The 17511-nt window shown below is 45.3% G+C and overlaps 1 protein-coding gene across 1 annotated transcript in view; it reads right to left on the reverse strand.

The window, feature by feature from the left end:
* Positions 1-17511, reverse strand: part of LOC311039662 (plexin-A4) — a 162184-nt gene that overhangs the window by 4677 nt on the left and 139996 nt on the right. The window contains exons 25-26 of the mRNA XM_084049606.1: positions 16928-17097; positions 2840-3052 (exon numbers count right to left, since the gene is read on the reverse strand). Of these exons, the coding sequence (XP_083905732.1) occupies positions 2840-3052; positions 16928-17097 (383 nt within the window). The remainder of the gene's footprint in view (positions 1-2839; positions 3053-16927; positions 17098-17511) is intronic.

Raw genomic sequence — 17511 nt, forward strand, 5'->3', positions numbered from 1 at the left:
GAGACAAAAAATCCTCATTTTCATTACTGGATGTAGACGCAATGTTTACAGATAATAACAAAAGCCGTAAACTGTGTTTTTTGTTAACCATGCATGCCTGACTACAGTAACTTGCTGTCGACAGAGGTGTAAAGTAACTTAGCACATGTACTCCAGTGATGTACTTAAGTACAACTTTTGAGCTACTTTTAGGCTACTTGAGTATTTCCAATTACTAATACTTTTACTTCTACCCGACTACATATCTTAGAGGCAAATATTGCGGCTCTACTCCATTACTGTACAGTAGTTCTACTTTGGCTGTGTGATAATAGCCGATCTACAAGCTCACAAGCTGAAGTTGTGAGCTTGTAGATCTGCTATTTTCAATGCATACATTCTACGCAATGAGCACTTTTACTTTTGGTACTTAAAGTACATTTTGATGCCAATGCTTTTGCACTTTTACTCAAGTAAATGTGGAATACAGGACTTAGGCCTATACTTGTAACAGAGTTTTTCTACATTGCGGTATTGATACTTGCTGTCGATCATCCCGACTAGCTGTCCCCTCTCACAGCTCTCTTCAACTTTGTGACGCACGGCGCACAGTTTGAAAAGTTTTAACAAGGCCAGTAATCAGAGCGAAAACGACACGACAGCAGATCAGCAGAGAAGTTTCTGCAGGAGATCAATGTACTGTACGCCGCTCTGCTGGGGATTTCACTGGAAGCATTCATGCATGCACCTACAGTATGTCCTTAAATGGAACAACTTCTGTACGGAACAGCCATCTTTTTAAACAAATAGCTGTCTGGAACTTGATGATTACGACCAAAATGCAACCGAGAAGCACAACATGCTTCTCAGCACGAGGGAACTTGCTGAAGTGTGCAGCCACACTGAAATAGCCCAATACAGTATGGGCTAACCCCCTAAGTCAGTGGTTTTCATGTCCAGGACCCCTAAATTGATATGCATTTAAAAGATGTTGTGCCAAAAGATCCCCGTAAGAGAAGATTTGTGTTCTTAAACATTTCAAAATTATTCAAGTATATATATTTTCGAGTATAAAATAGGGTTAAAGTAGTTACTTTACTGATATTGATGCTAATTAACATGATATAAAGAAACCAGTCTGAGAACCTTATGTTATCACTAGCCATAGCGTATGGAAACGAATCCAGTGAAATATGTCAACACGACACGGTTGGCATAGGAAAGAGCTCTACTTTTTTTCCCCAATGTACACCACAATTCTTCGCTAAACATAGCTGATCTATAAGCTCACAACGCAACACGCTGTGAGCTTGTAGATCTGCTATTTTTGCATTTGCGATTGCGCTTCATCATCAGGCATAATCCACGGCCTTCACAACTGCTAAAGTCACAGGCGGTGAAACACACTAAATCTCATCTGTGATGTAGTGTGTGTGTAAAGGCAAACCCTCATATAACCAGATCTGCCTTAAACAAAAAGTAACATTTCAGAGAGACGTCTCTGTGAAGCCCGATTCTTACATCGTGTCGCGATGCCTTGTGAGCTTGCCGATCGGCTATACTTTCGCCAAATGTTCGCCCGCGGAATATAGGGACTTCATGGGGTTAAATCATTTCAATATCATTTAACCCATTCAGTCCAGGGACGCATCTCTGTCATTTTAGATTTATTTGGCCATTCAAAAATAGCAGATATACAAGCTCATAGCGCGGCACCGAGTGCCGCGCTATGAGCTTGTAGATCTGCTATTTTCATTCACCATGCACCATATTCCACACACACACATGAATCATATAGCCAGCCTCTATACTTCACAAACCTTTCTATGGGTCATATATAAGCACGCGCACGCACACACACACGCACACACACACACACACACACACACAGAGAGAGGACGGATGAATATGGCCCTTAGCCCAAAGCCCCTCATTTGGTTGCAGACATATATTCTTGTCCTGAGGGTCGGTGAGTCACATAAACACCTCTGAAGCGCTTCAGAGAGTCCCATCTTTTATTCAGCAACCTCTTCCCCCCCTTTCCCGCCGCCAAATAAATGTAATAAAACTCTCATTTTTAACAAATTACCCACCTCCACTGCGTGCCACTCTCATAAACTCTCCCACGCGTGCCCACCACCCGCACACACACACACACACACACACACACAGACACACACACACACACACACACACACACATTCTTCTTCACCTCGCTGCAATTTGGACTTCTTGTGCAGCCCTGGGCGTTGACATTCATCCCTACTGTGTTGTAATTTGGAATGTGCTCCGTCGTGGCTCCATAGATCACAATGCTGCCACATACGCCAGTGTGTGCGTGTGCGTGTGTGTGTGTGTGTGTGTGTGTGTGTGTGTGTGTGTGTGTGTGTGTGTGTATGAAACATGCCGTTCTGACGCTTTCACTCACATTATGAACCCCCCCCACACACACACACACACACACACACACACACACACACACACACACACACACACACACACACACACACACACACACACACACACACACACACACACACTTCCATTTGTCTTCCTGCTGTCCCCGTGTCCACTCTGTGTGCTTCACAGGCCAACACACACATTCACACCACTCACTGACTAAAGACCAGTGGTGGACAGTACCAACAGTATTTAAAAACATACATAATTGTATCTGTACTTTACTTGAGTATTTACTAGTACTCCCTCCTGTTGTGACTGAAATCTTAAAATGACACAGATGCGTTCCCGGTCTTAATGGTGTGTTAAAAAACACACCAAAGCAAAGTTAAAATATGGAGATAAGATGTTTCTGCCAAAGACAGCACCGATATACACACACAGAGTATTTAAATCTCACCTCTCCACCCAGCTCTTGTAGCTGGGGATGTCCTTGGCGTAGAGCAGCTTGTTGGAGGGCGAGTCCTTTCCGAGGCGATGTTCTGAGGTGGAACAGGAGTCCATGAAGGTCTGCGCCACCACGGAGAGACAGGCGTCTGTGATGCTGCTCTTGTGGATGTCGAACACAAACTGCGGGTTCTTGATCACGTTCACCCAGAAACGCAGAGGTAGGCTGGGAGAAAACAGAGACAGACACACAGGTTCAAAACACAGCAGTATACATACCAAACTAAACACCCTGGCACACAAACTTTAAGGAATAGTTCACCCAAAAAAATACTTATTTTCTATCAATATATGCTCTATGCACAGCAGCCATATTGGGAATGAATTGGGCCCCTTCCTTACTTCCTTCACAGGTATTACCAATGATACTAATTAAGGATCTGTTCCATTTAGTGTGGCATATTGGTTGTCTTATTTTCAAGGACCCCCATAACTCTCAGAGTTACACACCCACCATAAGGGGCCATTTGGGAACCAAAATTGAGTGTTTCTAGTGAGCCAACATGCAGATATCAGCACCCTTACCAGAATGGAACAGAGCCTTCATTAGTGTCATTGGTAACACCTGTGAAGTAAGCAAGAAGAGGCCCAATTTCTTTCCAATATGGCTGCTGTGCATAGAGCCTATTACACACCACATGAAAGCCTTGAATTCATGGAGATTTTTTTGTTCTTGTCTCATTCCTGAGCCATTCATTTGATGAACAGAGGCATGGTTTATATTCTTTATTCTTTATTTGGATCCCCATTAGCTTCCACAAAGTGGTCGCTGGTCAGCAGGAGTTGAGGCTCCTGCTGACCAGCCACCCGGTCATCAAATTATTGGCTCAGGAATGCGACAAAAACTAAGATATCGGCTTCATGGGGGGTGTAATTTATAGAAAATAAGAATTGTTTTGGGTGAACTACTCCTTTAAATCCTAATTATTTTATATCTGGTAAAAATATATATAATTTGATGTCCTCTGTTCCCTCTCTAATGCTTGTGTCCGTTATGACATTTCACAATGGTCTACTCTAGCTTGTAACCATACCTTGCTTTATAAACTTCAGGGAAACACTGCAAACTACAAGCAAATGACAAAGTCGACTAATTCATTCTCAGTGCTTCTCAAATATTTGCACGTCAAGGACCCCCAAATGTATACTATATTAGACCACAGACCCCATCAAAATCAGAGGCATGGTTTATATTCTTTATTTGGATCCCCATTAGCTTCCGCAAAGTGGTCGCTAGTCTTCGTGGGGTCCTGGGGGGGATGTAGCCCCACTACATTGATCGAGGCAGGTGAACATGAAGCTAATATGAGCTTCACAGTGCTATAGTACACAGGCCCCTGCTGTTACACCATGTAGTCTGTTTAATGTGTGCGGTCAATTCAATAAAGTCTTTTATCTTTAAAAGCAGGTGCTGGCGGAGATACTTCCCCGTTTCCAGCTGTGGCCAGGGCGTCGTCCTCACTGGGGGACCCATCACACACACGCACGCACGCACGCACGCACGCACGCACGCACGCACACACACACACACACACACACACACACACACACACACACACACACACACACACACACACACACACACACACACACACACACACTCTGACACTGTTCATATTGCCTTGTTTGTGAAAGTGGGGCCCTATTCTCTTGCCTGTCCAGAGTAATAAAAACATACAGGTCTGTTTATTTGCCAGGCTTGTTTTCTGCCAGAAAGAATGGAGATAGGGCTGTTTTTTATCTCTGTGGGCGTGAGAGTGCGTGCGCGCGTGTGTGTGTGTGTGTGTGTGTGTGTGTGTGTGTGTGTGTGTGTGTGTGTGTGTGTGTGTGTGTGTGTGTGTGTGTGTGTGTGTGTGTGTGTGTGTGTGTGCGTGCGCGCGCATGTGTGCGAGCGTGCCTGTGTTGCAGTGAAAGGGCTCAGGTGGCTTTGAGAAAGAGCTGAGTGCGACTTGGATCTCTATCTTAGTTTTTTGGCTGACGCAGCAAAATAGAACAAAGTGCAGCCCGCAGATCGCATGGGAGTCGTTTTCCGCCGGGCTGCAACATCATGCAGAGGATGAGTTAACAAAGAAAATGAATACAAATGCGATCATTTAAACACCGCCATCCTGTACCCGCCCCCCTTGAAAAGAAAAAAAAACATATGAGATAGTGTATATCGTTGCTGCATGTCGGACAGAAACCTCTTATCTCCATATTTAAACTCTTTGTGTTTTTCCGTAAACTAACGCCCTACTCAATCATACTACAACAGCGCAAAAGCATCAAAAGTAGCAGATCTGCAAGCTCGAAACGCGGCGCGAAGCGACGCGTTTTGAGCTTGTAGATCTGCTACTATTGCAAATTTTTTATTTGAAACTTTACACCCGTGTGAACGCTCACACTCAGATCTACAAGCTCACAATGCAATGCAGTGCGTCGTTTGTATAATCTCTTGTCAAAGCCATTTAGTGCAGAGGAAAAAACATAGATAGAGTACAAAGCCCCAGGGGCGTAAAAGCTATAACAAATTGATTTCGAGAAGGAAGGGGTAAATCTCAGCATTTATGACTCTATTCTAGGAAAAATAATCTAGCGGGATTAAGAGTGAAGATCAAAGGGATATAACGTTTAAATGGCGATGCCAAATCCACATCAGTTTGGGGGGGGGTCGCTGAGATGAAAACGTTTGAGAACCAACCGGTATATAAACACCAGCGCGCCATGAGAACAAAGCCCCATCCCCATGGAGATCCAGAGTGTCCCATCATCAGCACCACAAAGTAATGGGGGGAGGGGGAGTGGGGGGTCTGGCAGTTGAGGGAGAGCCTGGAGGTTGGGTGGGTGGGCGCATCATGAGGCCTGCTGTGATGGCATGAACTTAATGGTGTGTGTGATGAAGATGGGCTCCACCAGTTTAATGGGACAGGGGTGGCGGGGTTGGGGGTGGGGAGGGGGCGTGAGGGACCCCATAGCGTGAGGGAACGCACCCCGCTTCTGTTCTGTCAGATGGAATTGAAGGCTTTTGTCGCGGCGATTAAAGGGTTATGGTGCACACACGCAGCGAGAAGAGATTTGTCGTGCACGTGGGCGTGCACACATGTACGCGCGATCGCGCGCGTACACACACACACACACACAATAAATGCACCACATGCAATGACACCCATGGTAGCGTCAGCGCTAACTGCTTTGCGCACAAACTGAGTGCAATCGTGTGTGTGTGTGTGTGTGTGTGTGTGTGTGTGTGTGTGTGTGTGTGTGTGTGTGTGTGTGTGTGCGCACGTGCGTACTATACTCCCCCTGCCCCCAACTTTTCTTCTTTCTTTCTCTATTTATAGAAACGACAAAAACGATGGAGCTTGCACAAAAAAAAGGAATTTCTCTGTTTTACCCCTATAAACCTGTGAAGTGACAATAATGCTGATTCTGATTCTGACTTGTTTGCGAGGCTCAAACGGTCGCCACAAGTATAGCAGAATGTGAGATATAGACATAGTGGGGACCATTTTCCTGGACCTCACAATGGTTGTTCTATGGTTAAAGAAGATATTTACAGGCTTACAGTAAAATGTTCCGGTTGGGGTTATAGGGTCCTACATTTAGAGGTTATGTTTAGGGGTTAGGGTTGGAGTTATGCCTGATTTATAGTTGTGTGCTATGATTTATAAATAAAGGCAGATAAACATGACTTAGGCAAAACAATAATGATAATAATTCTCTCATGAAAGCTAGATGACTAATAGGCAGATTATGCTGCCCTTGCCACACGTTTTCTGTGTGCAGCTAGACAGCTAGATAACAGTTCTGAGATCCTCCAATAAAGAGACAAGGCTTGCCTTTCTTGCAATTTTACTGAAGGGTTCTGCAGGGTTTTGTAAAACTGACATTACAGACATAGAAAGAAATAAACATATAATGAATTAGTACACATTTAGGTATACATAAATGGTAAGTATTTGCATTTGAACTATTTAACCAATGCTACAAACACAGAATAGTGAGAATAAGTCACTGCAGTAGTAAGCTAAAATGGGATGCAGAGCACAAGTGCTTACACAACAAACAACCAAACCAAACAATTATCAAACATAAAGTTCTGCATGAGTACAATCATTAGACAGATTAACTACAACTTATGTGTACTTACAGACAAATGAAGTCCAAGGCAAAAACGTTAAAAGAGGAATTATCAGCAGACCACATGCACAGCTCACTGTTTACTTTAGAAATGCTGGCTTTACTGAGTGCATTTTACTTTCGTTTTCGTTTTTATACCTTTTTAACTTCTACCACTAGATGGCAGTACAAACAATATGAACTTATACAGTGAACATCACTTTTTGACTTAACTTTGACTTGACTTATCAATTGACAGAATTCTTTAAACATTTCAACTTTGAATCTTAACATTCTGCCATTTCAAAGGCAGCACACTCCCCGCTTTGGTACAATAACATTGTATCATTACGGATATCTCAACCTTAAGGGAATGTCCTTGGACGCAAGTAGTAACATAAGAGTTCTTTCAAGAAGTCTCCACTGACAGAAGGACTACGATCTCTGAGATTGGCCTCAGAAACATCTTGGCGGCGCCGTCCTTCACAATCTTCACCTCCACCTTGCGGATCCTCTTGTCACTGCTTGGCAGAGTCTTAACAACCAGTCCCACTGGCCAGTCATTTCTGTGGACTTGGTTGTCTTTCAACAAGACAACGTCTCCTACTTTGACGTTTGGTTTGTCTTCGGTCCACTTCCGTCGGTTCTGTAAAGTGGACAGATACTCTCCTCTCCACCTTTTCCAAAAAGTATCGGCAAGGCACTGAACTTGCTTCCACTGTTTCTTAAGCATCCCTGCCATGTTAAAGTCTCCGGGAGGAGCGGAAACAGCACTCCTCTTTTGCGTAAGAAGCATTGCAGGAGAGAGGACTGTAGGCACATCAGGGTCAGTAGATACAGACACCAGGGGTCGCGCATTCATGATCGCCATTACTTCTGACATTAGAGTGCTCAGGACCTCATGTGTGAGACGAGTGGGGCTTTTCTGAAGCAGCATGGCATCCAAAATGCGCCTGGCAACACCAATGAGCCTTTCCCACGAGCCACCCATATGGGAGGAATGTGGGGGGTTAAAAACCCAAGTACATCCATTGTCCTGAAGATAGTTTGTCATTGCTACATCTTCCGTGTTAATGGCCAACTCCTTAGAGGCACCCACAAAGTTAGTCCCTCTATCAGAGCGGAGGAGTTTTGCTGGACCTCGGATTGAGAAAAACCTCCTCAGAGCATTGATGAAGCTGTCAGTTGACATGGATTCAATCAGCTCAATGTGAACTGCTCTGGTAGACATGCACGTAAAGAGTACAGCCCAGCGTTTGCTGTCTGCACTACCTCCTCTTGTACGACGTGTCATGATGGTCCACGGTCCAAAGACGTCAAGACCCACACTGGTGAAAGGGGGCTCTGGTGTGAGTCTGTCGATAGGCAAATCTGCCATCTTCTGGATCTGTAACCTCCCTCTTAGTTTGCGGCAGGTAACACATTTGTGGATAACAGAGGAAACCAAACGCTTGCTCCCGATTATCCAGTATCCTGCTGCTCTAATAGCACCTTCTGTAATGTGCCGTCCTTGGTGGGCTACCTGCTCGTGATAATACCTCATGATTAGAGTGGCGATGTGATGGGTGTGTGGAATAATCACTGGGTGCTTTTCATCCTTTGGCAGGTAGGCAGAAGAGAGACGACCTCCGACCCGAAGCAGACCTTCCTCGTCTACTACTGGGTTGAGCTTCTTGAGGGTACTTTGCTTGAGGAATGTCTGTCCGTCTCCAAGACATTGCAGTTCTTCCCGAAAGACTTTGTGCTGGACAGAACGAATGATTGCCGCTTTGGCTCGTGAAAGCTCAGTTACACTAACTGTTTCTTTGAAGCATTGCCATCCTTTGCTTCCTGTGTTGTCTGAGCTCTTTTTGAAGGATGCAGCAACATGGATGAGTCGGGCTATTGTCCGACAGAGTATCCTCCAGCTTGAGAACTGCTCGAAACGTTCTGGGCTCAACTGAGACTCGAAGGCTTTGGTAATCAGAGTTGTGACTTCAGGCCGAATCTCAGCGTCAGCTTCCGGATCAACCATGTTGAAGAGGCCGGTTTCCGAAGTGTCCTTCGTGTTGAACTTTGACAAGAAGGCAGGGCCTGAGAACCAACTGCTATGCTGTAGATTGGCTGCCGGTATAGGCCTGGTGGCAAGGTCTGCAGGGTTCACGTTCGTTGCAACATAGAACCACTGGTCGGGGTGTGTGGATCTTCTAATCCGAGTCACCCGGTTGGAAACATACACATAAAATCGTCTAGTGCAGTTGTGGATGTACCCAAGCACGATCTTACTGTCTGTGAAGAACTTCACAGCATCCACGTCAATGTCAATCTCTTCTCTGATTAGCTCGTACATTTCAACAGCCAGTACTGCTGCACACAACTCAAGACGTGGAATGGTGTGTGCAGGGCGAGGGGCTAACTTTGACTTCCCCATGATGAATCCAACATGGCATCGTCCCTCAGTGTCGGTAGCTCTCAAGTAGGCTACAGCTCCTATAGCTATTGTGGAAGCATCTGAGAAGATACACAGCTCTCTTCTCTGTGTTGAGGATAGTGAGACTGGAATGTAGCACCTCGGTACGTGCAGGTCTTCGAGAGCCTGTAAAGAATCTTTCCATTGTCTCCAATCATTTTCTTTTTCAGGGGGAAGAGGAGCATCCCACTCACTCTGTTCAGATGAGAGTTCCCGGACTATTGCTTTCCCTTGTACGGTTATGGGAGCTACAAACCCTAGAGGATCGTACAAGCTGTTAACAGTCGACAAAACTCCTCGTCGTGTGAAGGGTTTCTCTTCACTGGACACCAGGTAAGTGAAGCTGTCCATTTCCAGCTCCCAATAGAGTCCTAGGCTGCGCTGAAGAGGGAGAGGATCCACTCCCAGGTCCAAATCCTTCAGATTCTTGGCACGATCCTCTGCAGGGAACGCTTCCATCACCTGGCTACTGTTTGATGCCACTTTGTGTAGTCTTATATTGCAATCTGCTAACATGTCCCTGGTTCGTGTGAATATGTCTATTGCTTCCTCAGGCATAGTGAATGAAGCGAGGCCATCGTCCACATAGAACTGTTTCTCAACATACTGCTCTGCATCAGATCCATGTTCTTGTTCACCTGCTTGTGCAGCTCGCCTCATGCAGTAGATGGCCACAGCCGGCGAAGGGCTGTTTCCAAACACGTGGACCTTCATTCTATACTCCATCACATTCTTGTTGATGTCATTATCTTCATACCAGAGATAACGGAGATAGTCCCTGTGGTCTTCTCGGACAACAAAGCAGTAAAACATTTGTTGCACATCTGCTGTCAGGGCTATGGGTTCCTTCCGGAACCGCAGAAGGACTCCCAACAAAGTGTTATTCAAGTCTGGGCCGCTGAGGAGCACCTGATTGAGAGATACTCCATCACACTCAGCGCTGGAATCAAAAACAACTCGTATCTGATCCGGCTTTTGTGGGTGATACACACCGAATGTTGGCAGATACCAGTGTTCTTTACCTTCTTCTAGTGGTGGAGCAGGCTCGGCTTGATCACTGTCCAGCATCTTCTGCATGAAGTGTATGTAATGCTCCTTCATTTCTGGCTTTCTCTCAAGAGTTCTACGCAATGACTTGAGGCGCTTCAGAGCTTGTTCTCTGTTGCTTGGAAGGCGACGCCTAGGGGAGCGGAATGGTAATGGAGCTACCCAGCTGCTGTCCTCATCTTGGTAGACGTGTTCTTCCATGATGGTCAGGAACATTCTGTCATCTACGGATAGTGCTGGTTTTTCGTCATCCTTCGACCTTTCAAACACCAAGCATCCGAGGTTGTCTGTGCTCTCCGTAAGACCTGCATCTTCTTCCTTACAGGCTGTGGAGGTGACACCAGGATGCTGTGTCATACCACTGTAACCTTCCTTCACCTGGATGGTTTTTGGGCATGGGCTGAAAAAGGATGTGCGACCATTTTGTAGCACGTTTGCCTTGTAGACATTGACCTCTGATGGTTTGTGTACGGTCCCCAAGCACACTTCACCCACGATGACCCATCCTAGGTCTAGCCGCTGTGCGTATGGAGCATTGTGGGGCCCATTTATTTGATCACGCACCTTGTGCACCCTTAAGATGTCTCTTCCCAAGAGCAGGAGGATTGGAGCGTCCGGGTCTAAGGGTTGAATTTTCTTGGCAACTGGCTGTAGGTGGGAGTGATGGTGTGCGATTTCTGGTGAGGGTATTTCCGTCCTGTCATCAGGCACCATGTCACATTCGATTAGGGTTGGTAGAGGAAGTTGTAATTTCCCATCAACGGACTCGATGACGAAGTTACTGGCTCTTCTGCCCGACGTCTCTGTTCTCCCTGAACAGGTTCTCAGTGTATATGGAGATGAATTAGCCTTGACTTTGAAGAGGTCAAAGAACTCTGTCTTGGCAAGAGACTTGTTACTTTGCTCATCGAGCACTGCATACATTTTAATAGCGTTCTCCCTTTTCCCTGCAGGATATACTTTAACCAAGCAGATCTTGGAGCAGGAGCGTGGGCTTTGTCCACTTACACATATCTCTGTGCAGCTTGTGGTGACTGAACTTCCACTTGACTCCCCGCTGTCCTCCTTGTCAGCCTGGTTGCTCTCTGCAGCCACTGGAGGAGGAGGACCTGGATGCAAAGCAGTGATGTGTCTGTCGCTATTACACTCAAAGCACTTGATTATCACCTTGCAGTCTTTTGCCATGTGTTGCGTGGACCCACAGCATCTGTAGCAAATGCGATTCTCTCTCAGGTACGCCTTGCGCTCTTCCATGGGTTTGCCTCTGAAGGCTTTACACTTTTTTAGTGAGTGGGGCTTCTTATGTATAGGACATTGCCTATCTGGTTCCTCCAATTTCTGTTGAGCAGGAATGGTTTCGCCATCATCTGACATTTCTGCATCAACGTCAGTTTTGTGTGTACTTACAGAGGTTTTCCAGCTTGACTTTGCGGGTTTCTCTGTTCGTGGTGTACCATGACTGTCGGAGGTGGGAGAAGAGAAGCTTGGATCATTCCTCATCTTTGCCTGATTCCTCACAAACCTGGAGAAGACCCAAAAGGGTGGAAATGACACTCTATTCTCCTCTTTGTACCTGGATCCCAGAGCTGTCCATTTCTCCTGGAGGCTGTATGGGAGTTTTTCCACAATGGGTTTTACCCCACGAGGAGTATCCAAATATAAGAGGCCTGTTAGGTAACCATCCTCTTTGGCACATTCCAATTCCAACAGAATGTCACCTAGTTCTCTTAGCTTGATATTGTCTCTGTTATTTAGTTTTGGGAAGTTGTCAATCTTTTTTAGCAGTGCATCTTCAATGACCTCTGGCGCTCCATAACATTCTTCCAGACGTTGCCAAACGGTGTAGAGGCCTGCTGCGGGTTTGAGAACATATACAGACCGTATGGTTTTTGCTTGTTGTGATGACTCGGGTCCAAGCCATTTTGTTATCAGGTCCAGCTCTTCCCTGGCTGACAGATTCAAGTCCTTAGTTGCACTGTGAAAGGACGCTTTCCATGACATGTAATTTTCAGGTTGATCGTCAAATTGTAGAAGACCTGAACTCACCAATTCTCTGCGTATCAGGCATCTGGCAAAGTCTTGTGCACCTGGAGGCTCAGGTGAGTTGTAGTCTTTGGCAGGATTGTCTGAGTGCTGTGGAAGATTGAGGTAAGTCTTGGTTGGTTGTGCAGTCTTTGTTGGCACTTCCCTTTTAATTCTAACACTTCCATACTGTGCAAGTTGGTTACCATTGGTGCTGTTGTCAAGGGCTAGATTAGCATCAGGAGTTCTCAAAAGCTTCCCGTCCTGTTCAGCTGAGTGTCTGGGAAGCTGCTGGACGTTCTCTTTAGTATGTTGTACTGAGTTGAGAGGCTGCTTAAGGACAGGGGGCATTGGTGTTTGTGTTTGAAGCTGCTGCACATACTTGCTAGTTTGTTGTGCTGAGGTGAGAGGTTGTTGAAGAACAGGGGGAATTGGTATTTGATTTGGAAGCTGTTGCACGTACTCTCTAGTACGTTGTGCTGAGTTGAGAGGTTGTTGTAGACCAGGAGGTTCCTGGTCTTCTTCCCCGCATTCACTTTCCTCAGCTTCCTCGTAAGCTGCCGCTTCGGCGGAGGCAGCAGCAGCAGCCCTCTGGGACTGTAGAATATGGAGATTGGCGTCAAGATCCGCCCTTTCTTTTTCAAGATCAGCCTTTTGTCTTTCGAGTTCAGCCTTGTGTTTCATCACTGCGGCTTGTTCTTTAGCAAATGCCACTTCAGCCTGAGCAGCCCTTGCCTTAGCCTGTGCTTTTATGTATGAAGATGTTTTAGAGGATCCTGATGTCCTACTGGATGACTTACAGGATGCTTCAGGTTTAGTTTTGACTGACTTGAAGTTGTGAGAAGACTTGTGCGAAGATTTGTGAGAAGATTTGTGAGACAACTTGACAGAATTTGCTTGGGATGTCACATGCTCCTCCTGTTGTCCTGTTAGTGTCAGGGGTTCCTCATCCTCCTTCTCCTCTTCTTGATCATCATTAGTATTTACTGTGTATTTCTTTCCTGAGCGTAAACTCATGATTGCTGATTTTGATCTTGTGTGCTTGAGCCCGCCGCTCTTCTTGTCTTTTTACTATGCTGCCCTTGCCACACGTTTTCTGTGTGCAGCTAGACAGCTAGATAACAGTTCTGAGATCCTCCAATAAAGAGACAAGGCTTGCCTTTCTTGCAATTTTACTGAAGGGTTCTGCAGGGTTTTGTAAAACTGACATTACAGACATAGAAAGAAATAAACATATAATGAATTAGTACACATTTAGGTATACATAAATGGTAAGTATTTGCATTTGAACTATTTAACCAATGCTACAAACACAGAATAGTGAGAATAAGTCACTGCAGTAGTAAGCTAAAATGGGATGCAGAGCACAAGTGCTTACACAACAAACAACCAAACCAAACAATTATCAAACATAAAGTTCTGCATGAGTACAATCATTAGACAGATTAACTACAACTTATGTGTACTTACAGACAAATGAAGTCCAAGGCAAAAACGTTAAAAGAGGAATTATCAGCAGACCACATGCACAGCTCACTGTTTACTTTAGAAATGCTGGCTTTACTGAGTGCATTTTACTTTCGTTTTCGTTTTTATACCTTTTTAACTTCTACCACTAGATGGCAGTACAAACAATATGAACTTATACAGTGAACATCACTTTTTGACTTAACTTTGACTTGACTTATCAATTGACAGAATTCTTTAAACATTTCAACTTTGAATCTTAACATTCTGCCATTTCAAAGGCAGCACACAGATAGTGATTTCTCATTTCTTCTTTTCTGAAAACCCAAAATATATGCCAATTATGGTGTGAGGCTAAGGACGATGTAAAAATGTCATCCAGAAAATCGGCGCCCTAAAATGTTGATGTCCTCACAAGTGTAGTAATACAAACAAAGTGTGCGTGCGTGCGTGCGTGCGTGCGTGCGTGCGTGCGTGCGTGCGTGCGTGCGTGCGTGCGTGCGTGCGTGCGTGCGTGCGTGCGTGCGTTATTCTAGTTACTATTAGTCATCACAGTCATTTCATTGAAAGTCTTAATGTAAGAGCCGCCCACTGAGCTTTCAGAAAACACTTAACCAGCACCGCAAATGGCTCCATAACACCAACGCAGCTAAGACATCAAAATTAGGACCATAATGTAAGAGTAAAATGGTCCTTTTTCCCCTTCAGCCAGACACCTGCATTTACATTTCATTTCACTCCATTATTCAGTCTGAAAGCAGTGTTGCCAAGTCTGCTTATTATAATAAGCAACTTTGGCCTTGTTTTTCAGTAAAGTGGCTTGTAAATATTGGTTAGTTGCGGGGTTGCAGTTGTTTATTTGGGCTTTCTTGATAGTTAGTTATAGTAGTTTTCAAACATTTTCATGTCAAGGACATGCTTCTTCAGAGTGATGGCATAGGTGAACCATTTCTGGTTCAAGAAAGAACCTTCTTTAAAAAAATTAAAATAAATGATGCAGGATGAATTAAGATACCGTAATTGGATGAAATCGATCACATGTAATGTACGAACCTGCAATGAAGTATATATTAAAAAAAATAAAGAACCTTCCCGCCCACGGTTCTTTAAAGAACCATTTATTTGTACGGTTCTATAAAGAACCCTTCTTAACCACTTAAATCCTATATACTCCATCAAACGGTGTCCCCCAGGGGTCTGTACTTGGCCCGCTCCTTTTCTTCACCCTACACCGAATATCTTCATCGAGAAAAAACAATCTACGATGTCACAAGCTTGTAGAATCTTTGCATATTAACACATTACCCGCCGTGATATAAAAAAAATATTTGATAATAGAAAGCAGATCTGCGTTCTTGGCGGGCAAGTGATGCATTTAATAGAACGCAGATCTGTGTCTTTGGCGGGTAATGTGTTAAGACACGGTTTAAGTGCTTAAAGGCTCTTCTAAAACCATATATGATAAACATGAAGAACCATTCACTAAATAAAATGGTTCTTTAGTTGGTGATGGTTCTTCATGGAACAACAGCCTTTCAAATAACCATTATCTTTCTGTGTGTATAGGGCTGAGTGATGCATGCTGGGACCTTGGCAAAGGCCAGTGGTCTAATGAGATGTTAGTGTGCATTTAACTCCCACTGAGCCCCCCACCCCCCATCCCCCATCCCCACCTCCCCTCCATCTTCTCCATCTCTCTTTCCTCCCTCCATCGCCTTAGTTAACCTCCGCCAACCTCTTCTTCCGGGACCGCTGACCAAAAGGTCAATAACGGGGTTTAATTAATCAGCGGAGGTTAATTTGGAAGTCCCACTTCCTCCACCCCCTCCCGATCGCCACATTTTGTCACCATAGGCCATTTAACTAGGGCGACGGACGGACGGACGGACAGGGTTTGGTGCCCCCGGTTTATCAGTGATAATATGGACGGGCCAATTGGATTAGCCCCCTCGTGGATTCGTCTCTAATGAAGATTACACACCCCTGTGGTTAATGGATATTAGGGAGAGGAAAGGCGTGCGGTGCCGTTTGGCAAACGGACAGAGTGCCGACGGACACAATGGCCCGATGGACAGAGGGCCATGCCACTGCAGCAGTGTGCCAACGCCGTGTGTGTGTGTGTGTGTGCGTGTGTCTGTGTGTGTGTGTGTGTGTGTGTGTGTGTGTGTGTGTGTGTGTGTGTGTGTGTGTGTGTGTGTGTGTGTGTGTGTGTGTGTGTGTGTGTGTGCGTGCGTGTGTCTGTGTGTGTGTGTGTGTGTGTGTGTGTGTGTGTGTGTGTGTGTGTGTGTGTGTGTGTGTGTGTGCGCGTGTGTCTGTGTGTGTGTGTGTGTGTGTGTGTGTGTGTGTGTGTGTGTGTGTGTGTGTGTGTGTGTGTGTGTGTGTGTGTGGTTATTAAATACCAACCACTCCTACATACCATCTCAGAGCTAGGTTATAGGCGCAGACTATTTGTTTTTATATTTGGCAGCCCCAGGACATTATACCCACAGTCTGGTTGGTAGAGGGCTTCAACAACTTGGGATGCCAAGTACTGTGCTGGCTCTGCTATAATTGGCAGCCGCCATATATGACGGAGACACTGTTACTACCCATAGAGTACTGAGTGATATACTGTTACTTATACCCATAGAGTACTGAGTGATATGCTGTTACTTATACCCATAGAGTACTGAGTGATATACTGTTACTTATACCCATAGAGTACTGAGTGATATACTGTTACTTATACCCATAGAGTACTGAGTGACATACTGTTACTTATACCCATACTGTACTGAGTGACATACTGTACTGTTACTTATACCCATAGAGTACTGAGTGATATACTGTTACTTATACCCATAGAGTACTGAGTGACATACTGTTACTTATACCCATAGAGTACTGAGTGAATGTAACCTTACTGCACCTATAATATTTGTGTACTTGTATGCTCTCCTTCATGCACGCTCCACTCACCAGTTACTTTTCCATGTGTGTCGGACGTGCGGGTCGTGGATGTTGTGTTTGTCGGCCTGCTCGTCCAGGAAGTCGAACATGTACTTGATGGCGAGGGGCAGGGCGCTGCCTCGGTGGGCCGTGCTGAAGATGGTCTCAAACAGGTCGTCCACAAACTTCTGTAACGTTCCCTGTGGAGACGAAGAGAATATTCCAAATGTAATTCTGTCATTTGTTTGGGCCATTTGGGCCTTTCTGTGTGGAGTCTGCATGTTCTCCCCGTGTCCCCTAGGGTCGGTACCCTCACAAAAAACATCCTGGTCTCTAAAATGCCTCCCCCTGGTCAGCTGGGGCGCCTGATGGAGGGGAAAAGAACTGGTTGGATTACCGTGTTCCTTCCACGCGCGGTCCTACCAGGGAAACTCCCCCCTGTAAGAGCTCAGTTCGGGGCTCTCCCCAGGCTGGCAGAGGGAGAATAGCGGCCAGGATGCTTATACATTGGCACTGGGTGAAAAAATAGGATTACAAAATCGACAAAAATACCAAATGTAATTCTGTCATCTGTTGACTATAGGGCTCATGCCATTATACATCATAAGTCGCAT

This window comes from Gymnoscopelus microlampas (genome assembly GCF_963454915.1).
Source record: "Gymnoscopelus microlampas genome assembly, chromosome: 23".
NCBI classification, from domain to species: domain Eukaryota; kingdom Metazoa; phylum Chordata; class Actinopteri; order Myctophiformes; family Myctophidae; genus Gymnoscopelus; species Gymnoscopelus microlampas.